The sequence below is a fragment of the Physella acuta genome, unplaced genomic scaffold, assembly GCF_028476545.2.
Source record: "Physella acuta isolate Inbredline_101_S28 unplaced genomic scaffold, ASM2847654v3 ptg000871l, whole genome shotgun sequence".
In the NCBI taxonomy this organism is placed as follows: domain Eukaryota; kingdom Metazoa; phylum Mollusca; class Gastropoda; family Physidae; genus Physella; species Physella acuta.
Window position 1 is genome coordinate 52,808 of NW_026732388.1, and position 16,478 is coordinate 69,285.

Sequence of the window (16,478 nt, forward strand, 5' to 3'; positions counted from 1 at the left end):
CACCACGTGATAAAATCTATGCTGGTCATCAATAATTTTTGCAATGCATTTTCTGTAGCAATAAGTATAAAAAGAACATGCTGGCTACCATAGAGCTTTTCTACAGTGCATGTTCTGTAGCTATAAAATAGAACAGCTCCCTCATGGCAAATGCCATGCTATTACTTATAATATTTGTAGCTATAAATAACACAGAAACGACAACATAAAGAAACAAAAAAAAAAGAAAAAAAAGTATCTTTAAAAATATTGTTTTATAAAAATGTGTCATTATTTACAACAGAATAAAATAATAGTTGGTCAGAAAGTAAAATCTAGATTTATACCTGATTGTAATAATGGGAAATAAATTACAGCACTAAAGACCTAAAACATACACAATAAGGAAAATTTGACCTACTAAAATATCACATTCGTATCTGTTTACTAGAAAACAAGGTAACCATTACATATTTGTAAGCTATCACAAGATTCAAGAAAAGCAAAAATTGTTGACATTGTCGGATGTTGGTTTTTAAGTTTCATTCCGTCATTTAAATTTTAAAATAAAATGTGTTAAAAAACAAGAATCTAATGAGTATCACAATAACAGGCAATATAGCAACAATAGTTATCATCCCTCAGAATTTCACAAATTGGTAACAGTAACTCAATTTACATCTTAAAAATACATTAACTTATTAGCGTGTCAGAATTACAATAACTGTTTTTGTTTCAAAAGAAATACCTAGGAAGATTCCACAAAAGACTTATTACAATTACGAATATAGAGAGTTCATAAACTAAAACATACTTTTAAAATACTTTTACTGCTATAAACTGTATAAAACATAACATACAGCCAATAAAAAGTTGTCTAAAATTTTATTTGTCTTGAATCTTGCACAATTTTTTCTTTGGACAATAGCAGCAGGCCCTGAGAAAAGGAACAATCAAAAAGTTCAGCAAAGTTAAAAATATAATATATTAAGACAAGATATTGATAATCCCACGACTTAAGTCTGGTTAATTACTAATTAAGTAAGATTGTTATTATCTCTTTAAACAAATAGATATGGCCTATATTCCAGACCCCTGAAACATACATTTGTTGTCAGAAAATTACTGCAGCGGAATACGACATAAAATCTTTATCCCTTTATTCAGTGTAACTTGAAGGTAATAAATATCAAACATGATAAATGACTGAGACATTGATTGGCCAAATTATTAAATTTAATTTAAATGAATCATTATAGGTTTGTGTATAGGCCTACTGTTTGAGTAATGTTAAACTGCAACATAGCATGGGAGATAAGGTGAGTATTTTTCAAAAACACTGACATGCCTTTATGGGTTTACAAGTACATCACACAACATCCAAGAAAAAACCAAAAACTGGTTATGAAACATAACATCAAATAAAACAAAGGATTTTAACAACCGTAATACAAGATTAATAGCTATCTACACTACCAAGACATAGTCTATTCTAAATCGGTGACACAAAAGAAACACAAATCTAGAATACAGTGGATATTAAACAAAACTTAAGTACACACTAATCTGTTACAATGAAATGACTGGACTGGGGCTTCAAACCACTCTGTCACATTTCTTTTATACCCATATATAAAAAGTGACGAACCGGACAATGGCAATGTGACAACACAGCCCACAGAAATAGAAGTGGACAATGACAATGTGACAACACAGCCCACAGATATAGAAGTGGACAATGACAACGTGACAACACAGCCCACAGAAATAGAAGTGGACAATGACAACGTGACAACACAGCCTACAGAAATAGAAGTGGACAATGACAATGTGACAACACAGCCCACAGAAATAGAAGTGGACAATGACAATGTAACAATACAGCCCACAGAAATAGGAATGGACAATGACAATGTAACAATACAGCCCACAGAAATAGGAATGGACAATGACAACGTGACAACACAGCCCACAGATATAGAAGTGGACAATGACAACGTGACAACACAGCCCACAGAAATAGGAATGGACAATGACAATGTAACAACACAGCCCACAGAAATAGGAATGGACAATAACAATGTAACAATACAGCCCACAGAAATAGGAATGGACAATGACAATGTAACAATACAGCCCACAGAAATAGGAATGGACAATGACAATGTGACAACACAGCCCACAGAAATTGAAGTGGACAATGACAATGTGACAATACAGCCCACAGAAATAGAAGTGGACAATGACAATGTGACAATACAGCCCACAGAAATAAGAGTGAACACAAAAGAACAGAACAGGATACTGCAGACAACAACATTCACCCATGCATCCCCTTCGCTTGTTCACTAGATAAGTAACTGATGTCAGGACAGGAAGTAATATGAAAGACCCATTTAGACTAATATGGCTTCTGATCAGAATGAATGTTTACATACCAGGTAGGGACATGATCCATAGCAAAAGGACTTACACTGTGACCTGCGAAATAAGACTATATTTTAATCTGCATGTTTTATTATAAATACACACTTCTTGATAAAAAAATAATAAGCTAAATTGTATGTATGAAACCATTATAAAATTAACATACCTGTGTGACAACACTGTATGCAGGATTTACAGATCCCTGTAAAGTTGTAAAAAACTTAGTAAGTTTTCAAGGGATGTAACCAGATACTATTCCAATGTTAAGATAGGTAAAACTGTTTACAATGATTTTTTTTTTATATATAAATAATATGAGATGGTGTGATCAAGTAAATGATTATTTTAAAGTTTTGAATGTAGGTGTGTGACTTAATTAAAAGATCCCCGAATCAATACAGCTGTAATTGATTGATGGATAAAGCCTCAGTAAGTTGGGTGACAGGCAAGACTACCCGTTTGTATGCTAAACCATACAAGATTAATGCCCATAAGAACTTTAGATTTTTTTCAAAAAGGTATGTATAAAAGGAAGTTTTTTTATAAAATTGTTTTTTTTTTTTAAAATACTTTTAATATAACTTATTCCATAAAATCTATAATAAAACATCATTTGTTACTGTCGTTTTTGAATAAAATATTTTATTCTATTTTTAATTGAAATTCCAATGAAATTCTACTCACACTTTACATTGCAGTTGTTACAAGTAAAATAGTCCACAGTCTGAGGTCCCAGCTCTTTAAAAATATTAACGTAACAACGTTTGGGTAAATCACTTTGAGATTTGAACACACCTTGTAGAACTATTTCACTTCCTGGTTTCTTAAATAGACAAACACTGCAGATTTTTTTTTAAACATTAGGTGTTAAAAGTTAAAGGTATTAATATCAAACTAAAAACAACCAAACCCATAATTATGGTCCATTATTTGAATCAATGGACCATAAACTGAACTCATCTAACACATGGTGATACTTTCTCCTGTAACCCAGCAAGTGGAACATACCATGTTGAACTGGAAGATGGGCCTCGAGTCCCACGTCAAAGAGTGGACATCATCTCTGTTGTGAATGTTATTTAACACTTCACACAAATTATAATGGCTGTTTTTTGCCAGAGGACTGAAATAATTTCAAAAGCAATAGTTTAAATAATTTAAATGGTATGTTGGCAAATTGAAATACAGTAAAACAGAAAAGATTTTATAATGTGAAATAGTTTCATTTTTAATCCAATTTTTTTTTAAAAATAGCATTATCTTTTAATTGCCAAAATCTGCATTTTTTTCACTGTAATATTAAGGCAACATAGCAGAATTTTTTTTATTTTTACACTCTGCTAACTTCAGATACTGGAACTAAAAATTATAAAAACCAATTCTTTTTCTAAAGAAAAAAGTGGTCTGCACTCAAATTTTGTTAAATGAATGATATAAAATTAAGTTTTAAAAAAAGTACTTTACATAAATGTTTTTATGGCAAGGGAAAATATTTCCTCAACTCAAAATGTGTCAAACATTGGATAAACCTAACCTACTCGAAAAGCAGCCGGACACCAGTATCATCTGTCCAGTTTAAGATATCATCACAGCGTTCTTGCATGGCTGCCTCAATTTTTGGCTTAATTTCAAGGAGGCTGTGAAATGTTAAATGACATGTCATCACAATATACAATATTCCAGATATAACTTTGTTCAAATGTAAAGCTTTTGCCTTCATACATTTTCTGAAACATTTATGAGTACCAAAGAAAATTACAAAACAACTACAATAAACTACAGACTTAGATGTAATAAATGCATAGAAAGGTATTAAATAATATCACGCATGTCAAATCACAATCTTTAAATAATTTAAATTTATACAGATGGTTAATAAACTAAAAGTAGCAGCATTTGAAAACATTAACAATATTAAGGAAAGCTAGCTATGGATTTTGCAATAATGAAACAATGAAACATTTAGAAAAAAACTAAAGATAGATTTAAAAAAGGTTGTGGCACAAAAAAATCCTTAACTAGGTATTACATATATATATCAATGGGCCATGAGTAAAATTTTCTAAACACAGTGGGGATGAAGATAAGCACAATTAATGGAAAATGAGGACTACCAGAATGATTTTTAAAATTGTGTCCTACAAATCATCCAAAGGGTAGATGAAGCAGAGTTCACCTGTTGTTTTTTTTTAACACAGCATGTGAAGGTATTGGGTGGCCAGTATTCCAATCCGTCTTTACTTTCCCTAATGAGAGTCATGTGCCCAACAGAACTTGATGGACTTAGGAATGTCCGACAGACCTGGTGAACTCTAGACTCTGAGGTTAGCAGTTGAGCACTATAGCATCATGTCATGTCATGTTTGCCTGTCGTCCCTACTGGGACATAGGCCGCTGACAAGAGCTTTCCAGACGTGTCTCTGTCCAGGGCTAGTTTCTCCAACTGTCCCCAGGTGTATCCAATCTTCTTGGTGTCTTCTTCCAGGTCACGTCTCCAGGTCTTTCTTGGTCTGCCTCTCTTCCTCCTGCCTTGTGGATTCCAGGTGAGGGCCTGTCTTGTTATGCTGGATACAGGCTTCCTGAGTGTGTGGCCAATCCATTTCCATTTTCTCTGGAGGATCTCTACTTCCACTGGCAGTTGATTTGTCCGTTGCCATAGAACATCATTTCTGATGGTTTTAGGCCAGCGAATTCGCAGGATCTTTCTGAGACATGCGTTTATAAATGATTGTATTTTCTTGAGCACTATAGCACTGGCCACATTATCCTGTACAACTGAGTTCAAAGAATCAAAGCATTTTTTTAAATTGGCTGTTGAATTTTGTTTTTGCAAAATTCATTTGGAAATACACAGTACACAATTAATGTGATTTGTGCTCTATTATTCATTGTTAAAAATTATTAAGTAACTAGGCATGCTGCCCAGCTTCGCTTAGGCTTTCGAAAACATTGAGAATTTGAATGCTTAATTAATTCGCCCGAAGGTCGGTCTACGACCTCAAGAGTTATGAAGAGGTTCCTCCGTGGACATTTTTTTTCGATTTATAGCTCATATAAGGTACCGGTCAGTCGAGGTCAGTTTTGACCCCCACATCGTAGACTTTTCGGCCAACCGGCCCCCGTGTTCTGTCGCACCAAGGCAAGATCATGCCAAATTTGAAGCGCCTGCGGCGCCGGGAAGTGCCCTATCGGACACCCGACAATCTAGATCTAGATCTAGATTCCTAAAAGAATTTTTTTTTTAAATTTAGCCCGAGCATAATAAAAAAGAATACATTAACCAAGTTGACTTGCTGTGTCTCGAACCCGCACCACCTGCGTGGTTTAATGTACACTATCTCCGCTATTTAGGCACCTTATAAAATTCGGAGAATGAAACACGTATTTTAAAATCTTAACTTACGCGAATATGCCTATTCTTTCAAATTAATTTTTTATCCCAAATTAGCCAGTTCCAAACAAAGATTTTGTATAAAATAAATAAGTCTTGAAATAGTTTAGTCCTAATATAGACATTTATTTTTGGAATTGATTTTAGAGAAGTTAGAGTCTAAATCTAGATCTTAGCGTCTACGTCTAGATCTAGTTATTGCGTAGATTTAGATTTAGATTTAGTCTAGATCTAGAATCTCTAGATCTAGAATCCAAATACATAAAATAAATTTTATGAGTTTAGGCCGGAAAAATTGTATTGTATACATTTCATAGTGTACGTAGATCTAAATCAAATTTGAATGAAATAGTTCATTTCTTTTCATTCTTAACACGGCAGATGACGTCATTAGTTAATGTATAAGCAATAGTGACGTCACAGTTTTATGCGTTCTTTTTCACATATATTAATGCTTTTCCGGTTGCATAAATAATACTGTTTCTCTACATTCGAATACGCCTTTAATTTTTATTTTTCTTCTTTAAGTAAAATTGTGGTTATACATTTAAAACATCTAACATATTATTTTCAACAAAAGTCCGTAAAAAGTTCTCCATATACCGCTGCCGATTCTGACGTGATGTCCGGCGAAAATTTTTTGCGGACAGAGAAAGAGAGAGAGAGAGAGAAGAGCGCACATGGCCTTTTATAAATTAGGATGAACATTGATACCTTTCAGAGGGTTTTATGATCACATCTAAAATTCGGACATCTTTGTCTGCCAAATATATGCTTACATTTACAGGAAGTATTTCAAAGCTGGGAACATTTTCTGTCAGGTATCTGTTCAAACAAGAGTCATGTGATAGCATATAATATATATATATATATATATATATATATACACAATATTTTGACTTTCTGTATTATTATTAGATTGGTTAAATAAAGAAGGCAACAATTTATCTAAAATGATAGTGTAGTTTCATTTTAAAAGTCTGCAACTCTTTGAAGTAGCCAATGGCATAATGGGTGAAAGTGTGTGTAGAGGGAGGGGAGGGGTATGGATTCTATAAATGTTAAATTCTATGCTAGACGGTACTATACAAAAATGTTATACGATTTGAATGGTAGGGGAGGGTGAGTATTTTAAAAATGAAACACTACCTATCAAATGCATCTGCAATCAATTTTTCACTTTCTTCAAGGTTTGATTTTAACTTTGCTTTTAATTCATCTGTACTTTCGGAATTACTCCCAATAAAATATAGGCTTGATCCTCGATCAATTAGCTCCAGTTTTCTTCTGTAATCTTCTTTTAATTTCTAGAAATTCAACAGAGAATAACTTTAAAAATGAAACACAACTAGAAATAAAAATTATTTATAAGTAGTTTTATTTAAAAAAATAGCAGAATGGTTAATACTGAAATTAAGTGTTTTATACTTAAAATTTCATAGGCTTTTCAAGCCAATATAGCCCATTCACTGTTAAGCATAAACGATATGCTTTTAAGTTAACATTTCACCTTGCATGCACATAAAATTATATAACTCAGCTATCTCAAAGAAAATGTTTTTTTTAATTGATTTAGAGACTAAATGTTTTGAACACTAAACCTCATTCTATATTTTGGACACTACACACAACTCTACAACTTTAGGTTGGACATTAGCTCTCACTCTATATTAGATGCTGACACAAAACTCATCACTAACACAAACAATGTTGGACAATCTAACCCATAATTCTTTGTTTCATACCCAATAACCTACAAACTTCAATGGACACTTAACCACCACAATATACAGTAATAAATCTAGAAAAGTCAGGTATACTTACATCATAATATCTCTGATGGGAAAGTAAACTTGATTTCATGTGTTCTATAAGAAAAACATTAACAATTATATTTATTTATTGTAGATTTAAGGCTAAAAACTACTGAAACATTACCCTATTCAAACCATTAAAACTTTGAAAAAATCATTGTATGCCTATATTATACTTAAAGTAACGTAAAACTATAAAAATACTTCAATAATAAAAAAAAACTTATATTTTTATTAACAAAAACTAACTTTTAAGTATTTCCTCAAACGGTGATTTGCTTGTATTTTCTACAGCTGAAAACAATGAAACAAAATGTATAAGGTTTTTAATATATTCAGTTTTTATCATAACATTCCCTTTTATAGTATTTTTTTAAATCAATCAAAATTAAACCCAATGTATCATAACAATTATGATTAAAGTTGGAGGATAAGCTAATTTAAGTTTTAAGACAAGATATTTTAATTCTAGCACACCTTTTAAAAGAAAAAAAATAAGGGAGATAACTTGCAATGAGCTTTAACAGCTAATAATTTAAAACTTTAAAATAAAAACTTTACAGGTTTGAAACATGTTCTCAAAATATGTTTCCTCCGCCTTGTCACGTTGTAAAAGAACTTGTTCTGTTGAATAAGAGATAAGACTGATCAGGGTGCTTAGTAGTAGTGTTCTATTCAATTTAAAATTTGTAATGATACATTTCAATCAATAGAGATTAAGATGAATTCAAATTATTAAAAGATCATATTATGTTGATAATAATTTAATAATAAATTTTAAAATATTGTTCTCATTAAGCATGACCTGAATCTTCATCTATCAAATTTTCAGTGAGTACAAGAGCTCCTCACCAATTAATGAGTCAAACTGCACATCAAAATAGAACTGTGTGGCTTGCAGTTGGCTGTTGCAGCATGGGCAAGTATGCTTCTGTCCAACCCATTCTGTTATACAGCGTGAGCAATAGCGGTGCCCACACGGTGTTAACACAGCACCCCTTATCACAGACAGGCAGATAGAGCAGTGAATGTAGTCCTCAAGTGATTCATACTGGAAATATTTTTTTTAAAAAAACATTAAAATAAGAAAATAACATAAATATTCTTAAAACATGATTATTGATCAAAACCTACTTACTAACAATACTTAAAAGTCCTGGAATGGTAGTGAAAGCAACTACAGATACTATACTATCAATGTTAGGCTTAATTACAAATTAATAGAACAGTCTTTTTTAAAAGCAAATTACTGGATCTACACTCAGCCAAATTTATTTAGGTCACCTAAAAGACACTAAATGTAAAATGATAGATTACCAAAATAATAAATATTTAATACAAAGTGACCACTCTGAAGAAACTTCTTCCCCCCCCCCCCCCCCCCCTGGGCTAGTCCGGCCAGCAGAAGATGAAAACGCAATGACCATAACAGATGCAAATTGGCTCAAATTAAAGACTATTAATAGCAGGGCAATGGGCTCATTAATCCTTTAATAGCTGTGCAATGGGATCAGTTTTCCTTTTTAGCCTTATTCTTCTGACAAAACTATCTGTACCATGTGTTCGAACAGTTGCGCTTTGGGCTAGTCATCAGGTATTAAGTTGAGTATTCATAGTATTAGGTTAAAGTAGAGTGAAGTATAAAATTGTTTTTTTTAAAATCTATTTTAATAGCCTATTTAAATCTAGTATTTAAGTATTAATAAAGTTAATCCATGTCCCATCAAGACAACAGATAGGCTAAACAACGAACATTTAGATGACAAGAAAAACCGGGCCATTGTAGTGCTATAGGCTATGCGTTTCTTCTTCTGGCTAGAATCTGTCTATTTAATATATGCCTATCATGTCATGTCATGTTTGCCTGCCGTCCCTACTGGGACATAGGCCGCTGACAAGAGCTTTCCAGACGTCTCTGTCCAGGGCTAGTCTCTCCAACTGTCCCCAGGTGTATCCAATCTTCTTGGTGTCTTCTTCCAGGTCACGTCTCCAGGTCTTTCTTGGTCTGCCTCTCTTCCTCCTGCCTTGTGGATTCCAGGTGAGGGCCTGTCTTGTTATGCTGGATACAGGCTTCCTGAGTGTGTGGCCAATCCATTTCCATTTTCTCTGGAGGATCTCTACTTCCACTGGCAGTTGATTTGTCCGTTGCCATAGAACATCATTTCTGATGGTTTTAGGCCAGCGAATTCGCAGGATCTTTCTGAGACATGCGTTTATAAATGATTGTATTTTCTTCTTATTTATAGCAGTTATTCTCCATGTCTCAGCTCCATAGAGTAAAACAGGTTTTACGAGTGTGTTGAAGATCCGGATTTTTATTCTAAGGGTTAAATCTCCCGAACCCCAAACATTTTTTAGTTGGTTGAAGACTGCTCTTGCCTTACCCGTCCTTATTTTTATGTCTGCTTCTGTCCCACCCTGCTTATCAACAATACTTCCAAGGTAGGTGAATCTATCCACTTCTTCTAGGGCTTCTTCTGCCAGTGTTATAGGGTTGTTGTTTGATGCATTGACTTTGAGAACTTTACTTTTCCCTCTGTGGATGTTCAGACCCAGGCTTGTAGAAAAATTTGCAACCCTGTTGGTTTTATCCTGCATTTGCTGTTGTGTGTGAGAAAGAAGGGCCAGGTCGTCAGCAAAGTCCAGGTCATCCAGCTGGCTCCACAATGTCCACTGTATACCGTTTCGCGTTTTCTCTGTTGACATCTTCATAACCCAGTCTATGGCCAGTAGGAACAGGAATGGTGAAAGTAGGCAACCCTGCCTTACTCCGGTCCGTACTGGGAAGGCCTCTGTAGTCTGTTGGCCATGCACTACTCTACATTTGAGACCTTCATATGAAGACATAATAATGTTGACTATTTTCTGTGGCACCCCGTAGTGTCTCAACAATTTCCACATTGACTGCCTATCCAGGCTATCAAAGGCCTTCTCATAGTCTATGAAATTAATATAGAGAGATGAGTTCCACTCTTGGGTCTGTTCAATGATGATGCGCAGGGTAGCAATTTGGTCTATGCATGACCTTTCCTTCCTAAAGCCCGCCTGTTGATCTCGAAGCTGGGGATCTATGGCTTCCTTCATTCTGTTTAATAATATTCTGTTGAAGACTTTGCCTGGGATGGACAAAAGTGTTATCCCTCTATAGTTAGAGCATGCACTAAGATCGCCTTTCTTTGGAAGCTTTATGAGTAGTCCCTCCTTCCACTCCTCTGGTATTTGTTCATCTTCCCAGATTTTCTTGAAGAGTGTGTATAGTAGTGTGGTGCTAGTTTCTATATCTGCTGTCAGTGCTTCTGCCGGTATACCATCTATTCCTGGAGCCTTCCAATTTTTCAGCTGCTTTATAGCTCTATGTATCTCTTCTTTTGAAGGTGGGTTGCAGTCTATAGGGAGGTCACTTTCAGCTGGTGGTATGTCTTGCGTGCACTCTGGTGTTGGTCTATTCAGTAGTTCTTCAAAATGTTCTACCCATCTCTTCATCTGTCCTTCCGCATCAGGTATTGTCTTTCCATCTTTGGTTTTCACTGGCCTCTCTGGCTTACTGTACTTACCAGATATCTTCTTAATTGTATTGTACACGTCCCTAATATTACCATGGTACAGTGCTTCTTCCGCTTCTCTTGCCAGCAGTTCCAAATAGCTCCGTTTGTCTTTCCTTATGTGTTTCTTTACATTTTTGTTCGTTTCGGTGTATTCTTCCAGTGCTTTTAATTTCGTAGCCCGTGTGCGGCTGTTGTTTAATGTTGCCTTCTTTCTTTTTCTCTCTTCAATAATTTTCATGGTATCTGCTGATATCCATTCCTTCGCTTGTCTTTTGATAGGGCCTAGCACTTCTTCGCATGTTGATGTTAATATACTTTTAGTTTTTTCCCATGTTTCCTCTATCGTCTCTTCTTCTATTAGTTCTTGTAGTACCTGGAACCTATTGGACATATGAAGTTTAAATTCGTTGAGTTTAGATGGGTCCTTTAGCAGGCCTGTGTTGTACCTGTATTTCCTTTTGTTTTCCAACATGTTTTTCTTCAGCTTGAGTTTTACTTTAGCTACCAGTAGGTGATGGTCTGAAGCAACATCAGCTCCTCTCTTGACGCGTACATCCTGAAGTGATCTCCTGAACTTTTTTATGATACATATATGGTCTATCTGGTTTTCTGTAGATAGGTCGGGTGATACCCAAGTAGCTTTATGTATCCTTTTATGATGAAAGAGACTACCGCCAATGACTAAATTATTTGTGGCACACAAGTCAGCAAATCTTTCTCCGTTTTCGTTCATCTCACCTAAACCCTGCTGTCCCATACATTCTTCATATCCTCTGTTGTCGCTTCCAATCTTAGCATTGAAGTCGCCCATGAGTATAAGGATGTTTCTTCTTGGGCGGTTCTGGATAATGGTCATTAGCCTGTTGTAGAATTCGTCTTTGTCCTCCTCTTTGCTGTCATTTGTTGGGGCGTAGGCCTGTATTATGTCCATGTTTATTCGTCTTATTTTAGTTTTAAAGGTGGCTGTTATGATCCGCGGGCAGTGTGCCTCCCATCCGATGAGAGCCCTTTGTGCTTGGTTTGATAGCATGAGTGCAACTCCTTGAGTATGTGGTGCATTTTCATCCTCATGACCTGAGTACAGCAGTAGCTCTCCTGATATCAGCCTTTTTTGTCCTGAGCCAGTCCACCTTGATTCGCTGACACCCAGGATAGCTATTTTATAGCGTCTCATTTCTGCTGCTACTTGGGTTGCTTTTCCAGCTTCGTACATCGTGCGGACATTCCAAGCTCCAATATTGATGGTGGTCCTAGTGGAAATAATGGTGGTCGACCTGGTGGTTTCCAATACATATTGGCTTTCACCACCCGGCTTCATAAATTCTCCATCGGGAGATCCATTTTTCCCCTGGTCCGAGCTGTCTTTGTTTCTCTCTGTCTGCGTTTCTGTAGCGGGTAATTTGTTTTACGAGATAAGGTTGCTGACCTTATGCTCAACCCCCAACCTGGAGGGCCAGGGTGCTAGCTTTCGTCTGACCCCTACCCGCGCAGACCTTCCCAGCTTGGTTGAACCTGCCAGGAGTTAACACTCCCGCTGGTATAGCTCTGGGGGTCGTCAGGGTACGCAAGCTGCCAAGCCACGACAAGGCCCTAGCACCAGATGACAGAATATATGCCTATGCCTACATCTATTTTTCTGTAGTCTTTTAGGCTTGTTTTTTAAATCCTCCATCATATACTTAATTAAGAACAAAGAACAAGAAGAAGGCATACTAATATAATTATTTAGTATTTTTTATTTGTGCCTATAGCCTAAATTAAATAATAATAAATAGACCTAGGCCTAATATTAATATTTTAATAAGCCTATTTTTTTTTAAATTTTAGTAATATTAATAACCTGATAAATATAATTGATGACTTAACCTTACTTATTAGATCTACTAACTAATACTTACAGGTATAAAAATCTTTCCATTATTGTCATTGATGACATTAGTACCCATTTTTTTTATTTGACAAAACAAAAAGAAACTGACTGACAGTGACTTCAGAGAAGCCTAAAAAATTCAAATTCAAGTAAATTGTCAAATTGAGGAAATTCCTGGAATTAAAATGATTATGCTTAGTAACTAGTTTACTAAGCTAAGAATAATAATTATTATTTTTATTAAGATTTAAGAAGTGACCTGCCTGAGATGTCTGAGTGAGTACTGGCTAGATCTAAGTCTCTTGAGTCATATTTAATTATTTTTATTAGGCCCCCTGCCCCTAGGCCTTATTTTAAACTATAAATTAATTAATTAGTAAAAAAGTAGCCTAACTAAATTACTAATACTTATTAATTAATACGAGCCGACCCGCGGCATATCATACGCCGCCATTTAGTTGTTTTATTTTCTACTTTTTAGTAATTCATAATTTGTAAATTCGACAGTACCAATGCTGCCACTGAAAATATTTGCTTTAAAACACTATCAGTAGGTCGTTAGGAACGATACTACCCCCACCCTCCTTTCCCCCAACCCCTACCCTACACCCCCCCATGAAAGCAGCCTCCCCTAAGTTTAAAATCGTTTCAAACTAAATTGTCTGCCCCAAATAGCCGTCACTAAACCCGGCTCTACGACTGTAAACATTTAGCGTGAACCACAGCTCACCAGACCATGTAGGGGTGGGGTGGTAGGGAGCGCGCTTACAGCTTGTTTTCTAGCATCTCCAAGAAGAGAATCATATATATAGATTAATACTAGATTCTAGATTTAACAATAACTTAATAATAACTAAGACTAATCCTGACCTAATTACTAATAGGCTAATAGGTAATCCTAATTATTTTATATTTTATTATTTATTAGGGCCTATAGTATAATAATTATATTTATAATTTATTTACAGTAGGCCTAATATTATTATTTTATAGTAATTTTATAATTATAGCCTAAGTTTATTTTATAATCTAATAAAGTGGTTTCGCTGCAGAAGTTAGCGAGAAAAGACATTTTTTTAAAAATTAACAGTTAGGCCTAAATACTAGATCTACCGTAAAACTCTATTTTAGCGTAATTTATTCGCCACCTTACGTTCACCTCCGATTGAGCGTATTTTATTATAAACACAACCGAAACACACAAAAATGTTAGGAAAACACAAGGATTAGAGCTAGATCTACATATATTTTTTTATGAATGTGAGTTTTATTTAGAAAGGTAAAAAAAAAACAAGAAAAAAAAAGCATTAGTACAGTTCCAATTAAATAGCGTGTAATCGTCAGCGGGAGAAAAATCCCTACACAATCGAGGGTTCACAGTGAGTTCAAATTGACTTTAATTAATAATTATCAGCATACTTCATAAGTTCATAGCTTGGGCAATAGCTATTCTATTTGTAATGGTGTTGGCCTCAGTTTTGGGGTCATTGTGAGTTCATGAAAGTTTATTTATAGCATCATGCGTGGGAGATACTTGTAACAATACTCAATACAAACCTAACCGCCTTGCAATTTTGTGTTTCGTACTTCGCCCATTGCCATGAATATTCAATATCTAATCTTAACTGACACACGAACATAGCACATTCATTCAAGTTCAATATTCCAAATTTGGATTTTTTTCAAGTTTTGACAAAAGTAAATTATCAAAACTAAAACAAAACTTCATAAAGAAATAAGCCCAATGTTATGAATGTTTCCTAACGTATATTTTAAAATATTTTTGTGTGCTTCGGTTGTGTTTATCATTAAAATAATTAAAAATGGTTAAAGTTAAAAAACTTTTTAAAAGTGCTCAACTCAACTCAACTGGAGGTGTACGTGAAGCGGGTGAATAAAATCGCTAAAATTGTGTTTTACCTAGATTCTAGATCTCTAGAAATCTAGATCTAGATCTAGAATTTTAGATCAAAATCTTAACACTGTTAATATTAATATTTTGTAGTTTCTTCCTTATTCTTAATATTTTGTTTATCAATCTTACTAAGCAAAGATTAGTAAAGCTATAAAATCTAGTCATAGAAGTAAAAAAAAAAGTTGTTATAGGGGAATGTATTCCGGAAATTAAAGTTACAAAAAGTTATTTTAATATTATTGTTGCCTCCCTTTCAAAATTACATCATTCGGATTTAGTCACTAGGCCTACATTGACAATTTGGCATGAAAACGTTAAACAGAAACAGAATGAATGCTCTATCTCACTACCTTTCGAGTTTAGGGGAGCGAATGACGTATACAATTTTGTGAGCGCTACACTAAAAGTTTCAGTAAACACCATGTTTTGGTGTTTAACATAGAAATGTTCGGTTCCAACTGTGAAACAGTCAAAAGTTTTTTTTTGTTTTCGACATTGATACGCTTTCTAAAAATGAAATCAAGCAGCAATTGAATATAAAGCAGTATTTTCCAATTTTTGTGTGCTATTTCCCACTTAAAACCAGCGCCCCTACACCAAAAACCAGAGTACCCCTTTAGTGGGGGTAATCCATAAATGACGTCACGCTTTTTTGGACACCCCCCTCCCCTCCGTCACACACACGTCGTCACAAAAAGCAAGACCCCCCTAAAATGACGCCACACCTCAGCCTACAACCCTCCCCCCCCCCTCAAGACTGCAGTTGAATTTTTTTCAAACATCGATATTTTTCCAAAAACTTGTCTGAACTCTGTCAAAATAGAGTATTTTAATTAATTCCTATTACAATTGATTAAAACAGTTTTCTAAAACGCAAAATAACGTATAAAATTCGTTTTCTAATATTTGCTTTTTGATAATGCAAAATTGTGACGTCGCAAAATCTGAACCCCCCTCCCCCTCATCACACACCGTCACAAAATTACGGACCCCCTCCCCCCTGTGAGTGTGACGTCATTTATGGACGACCCCTTGTCTAAGTGCTTCTAAAATCCTTCCCCCCCCCCCCATTTAAAAAAAGTGCTGGACTTTATTTTATGTGAAGATTTTTCGTACTACATAATGTAATTGATAGATCATCATTTTGTTCACACCTTTTTCTCAATACTGGTCATTGTAGCAATAGCAGAGGGTCATCTTTTCTAATAGTATTCGCATTTTAAAAATTCAACGAAAATGGCTTTTATTATTTTGACAAATCACTAAAAAAAATCAAACATGAAAAAATGCACTAAAAAGGAAAAAAAAAAAATAAATATTCGTTTTAGATTGGTTACATCTTGCATAGTCAGCAACGTCAAACCACTATATACGTCGCAATAGAGTTTCTTCCAGCCCCCCCCCCCCCCCCCCCGGTGTCAAAAGTCGACAAGAAACACTGATGGGTAAAGGCTACTAAACAGATACCAGCTATAATATGCGATTGTCAAGAAAAGGCATGGAGAACCTTTAACAATTGTGGAGTCCGTGGCGAAAT

General features: G+C 34.9%; 1 protein-coding gene across 3 annotated transcripts; it reads right to left on the reverse strand.

Annotated features, from left to right (window-relative positions):
* Positions 1–257: 257 nt before the first annotated feature.
* On the reverse strand, positions 258–15,311 carry LOC131952375 (polycomb group RING finger protein 6). Of its 3 annotated transcripts, none has more exons than XM_059314997.1 (14): positions 15,071–15,311; positions 13,055–13,156; positions 8,464–8,662; positions 8,173–8,235; positions 7,861–7,905; positions 7,622–7,665; positions 6,947–7,104; positions 6,512–6,622; positions 3,945–4,043; positions 3,415–3,529; positions 3,091–3,229; positions 2,573–2,608; positions 2,418–2,460; positions 258–916 (listed from the first exon to the last, which is right to left on the reverse strand). In XM_059314997.1, the coding sequence occupies exons 1-14, from the start codon at positions 15,104–15,106 to the stop codon at positions 865–867; spliced, it is 1,242 nt and encodes a 413-aa protein (XP_059170980.1). In that variant the 5' UTR covers positions 15,107–15,311; the 3' UTR covers positions 258–864. The 3 variants fall into 3 exon arrangements, with proteins under 3 accessions (XP_059170980.1, XP_059170982.1, XP_059170981.1); XM_059314999.1 differs by lacking the exon at positions 15,071–15,311 and adding an exon at positions 14,947–15,062; XM_059314998.1 differs by lacking the exon at positions 15,071–15,311 and adding an exon at positions 13,290–13,587.
* Positions 15,312–16,478: the final 1,167 nt, after the last annotated feature.

Bases quoted from the DNA above. Each gene is read 5' to 3' on its own strand.
- LOC131952375 (XM_059314997.1), bottom strand. From the start codon at position 15,106: ATGACTAGATTTTATAGCTTTACTAATCTTTGCTTA. The intron at 7,105-7,621 runs GTAAGTATACCT...TTGAATTTCTAG, and splicing joins CCCATCAGAGATATTATGAT to AAATTAAAAGAAGATTACAG. The intron at 6,623-6,946 runs GTAGTGTTTCAT...TTGTTTGAACAG, and splicing joins ATTGCAGATGCATTTGATAG to ATACCTGACAGAAAATGTTC.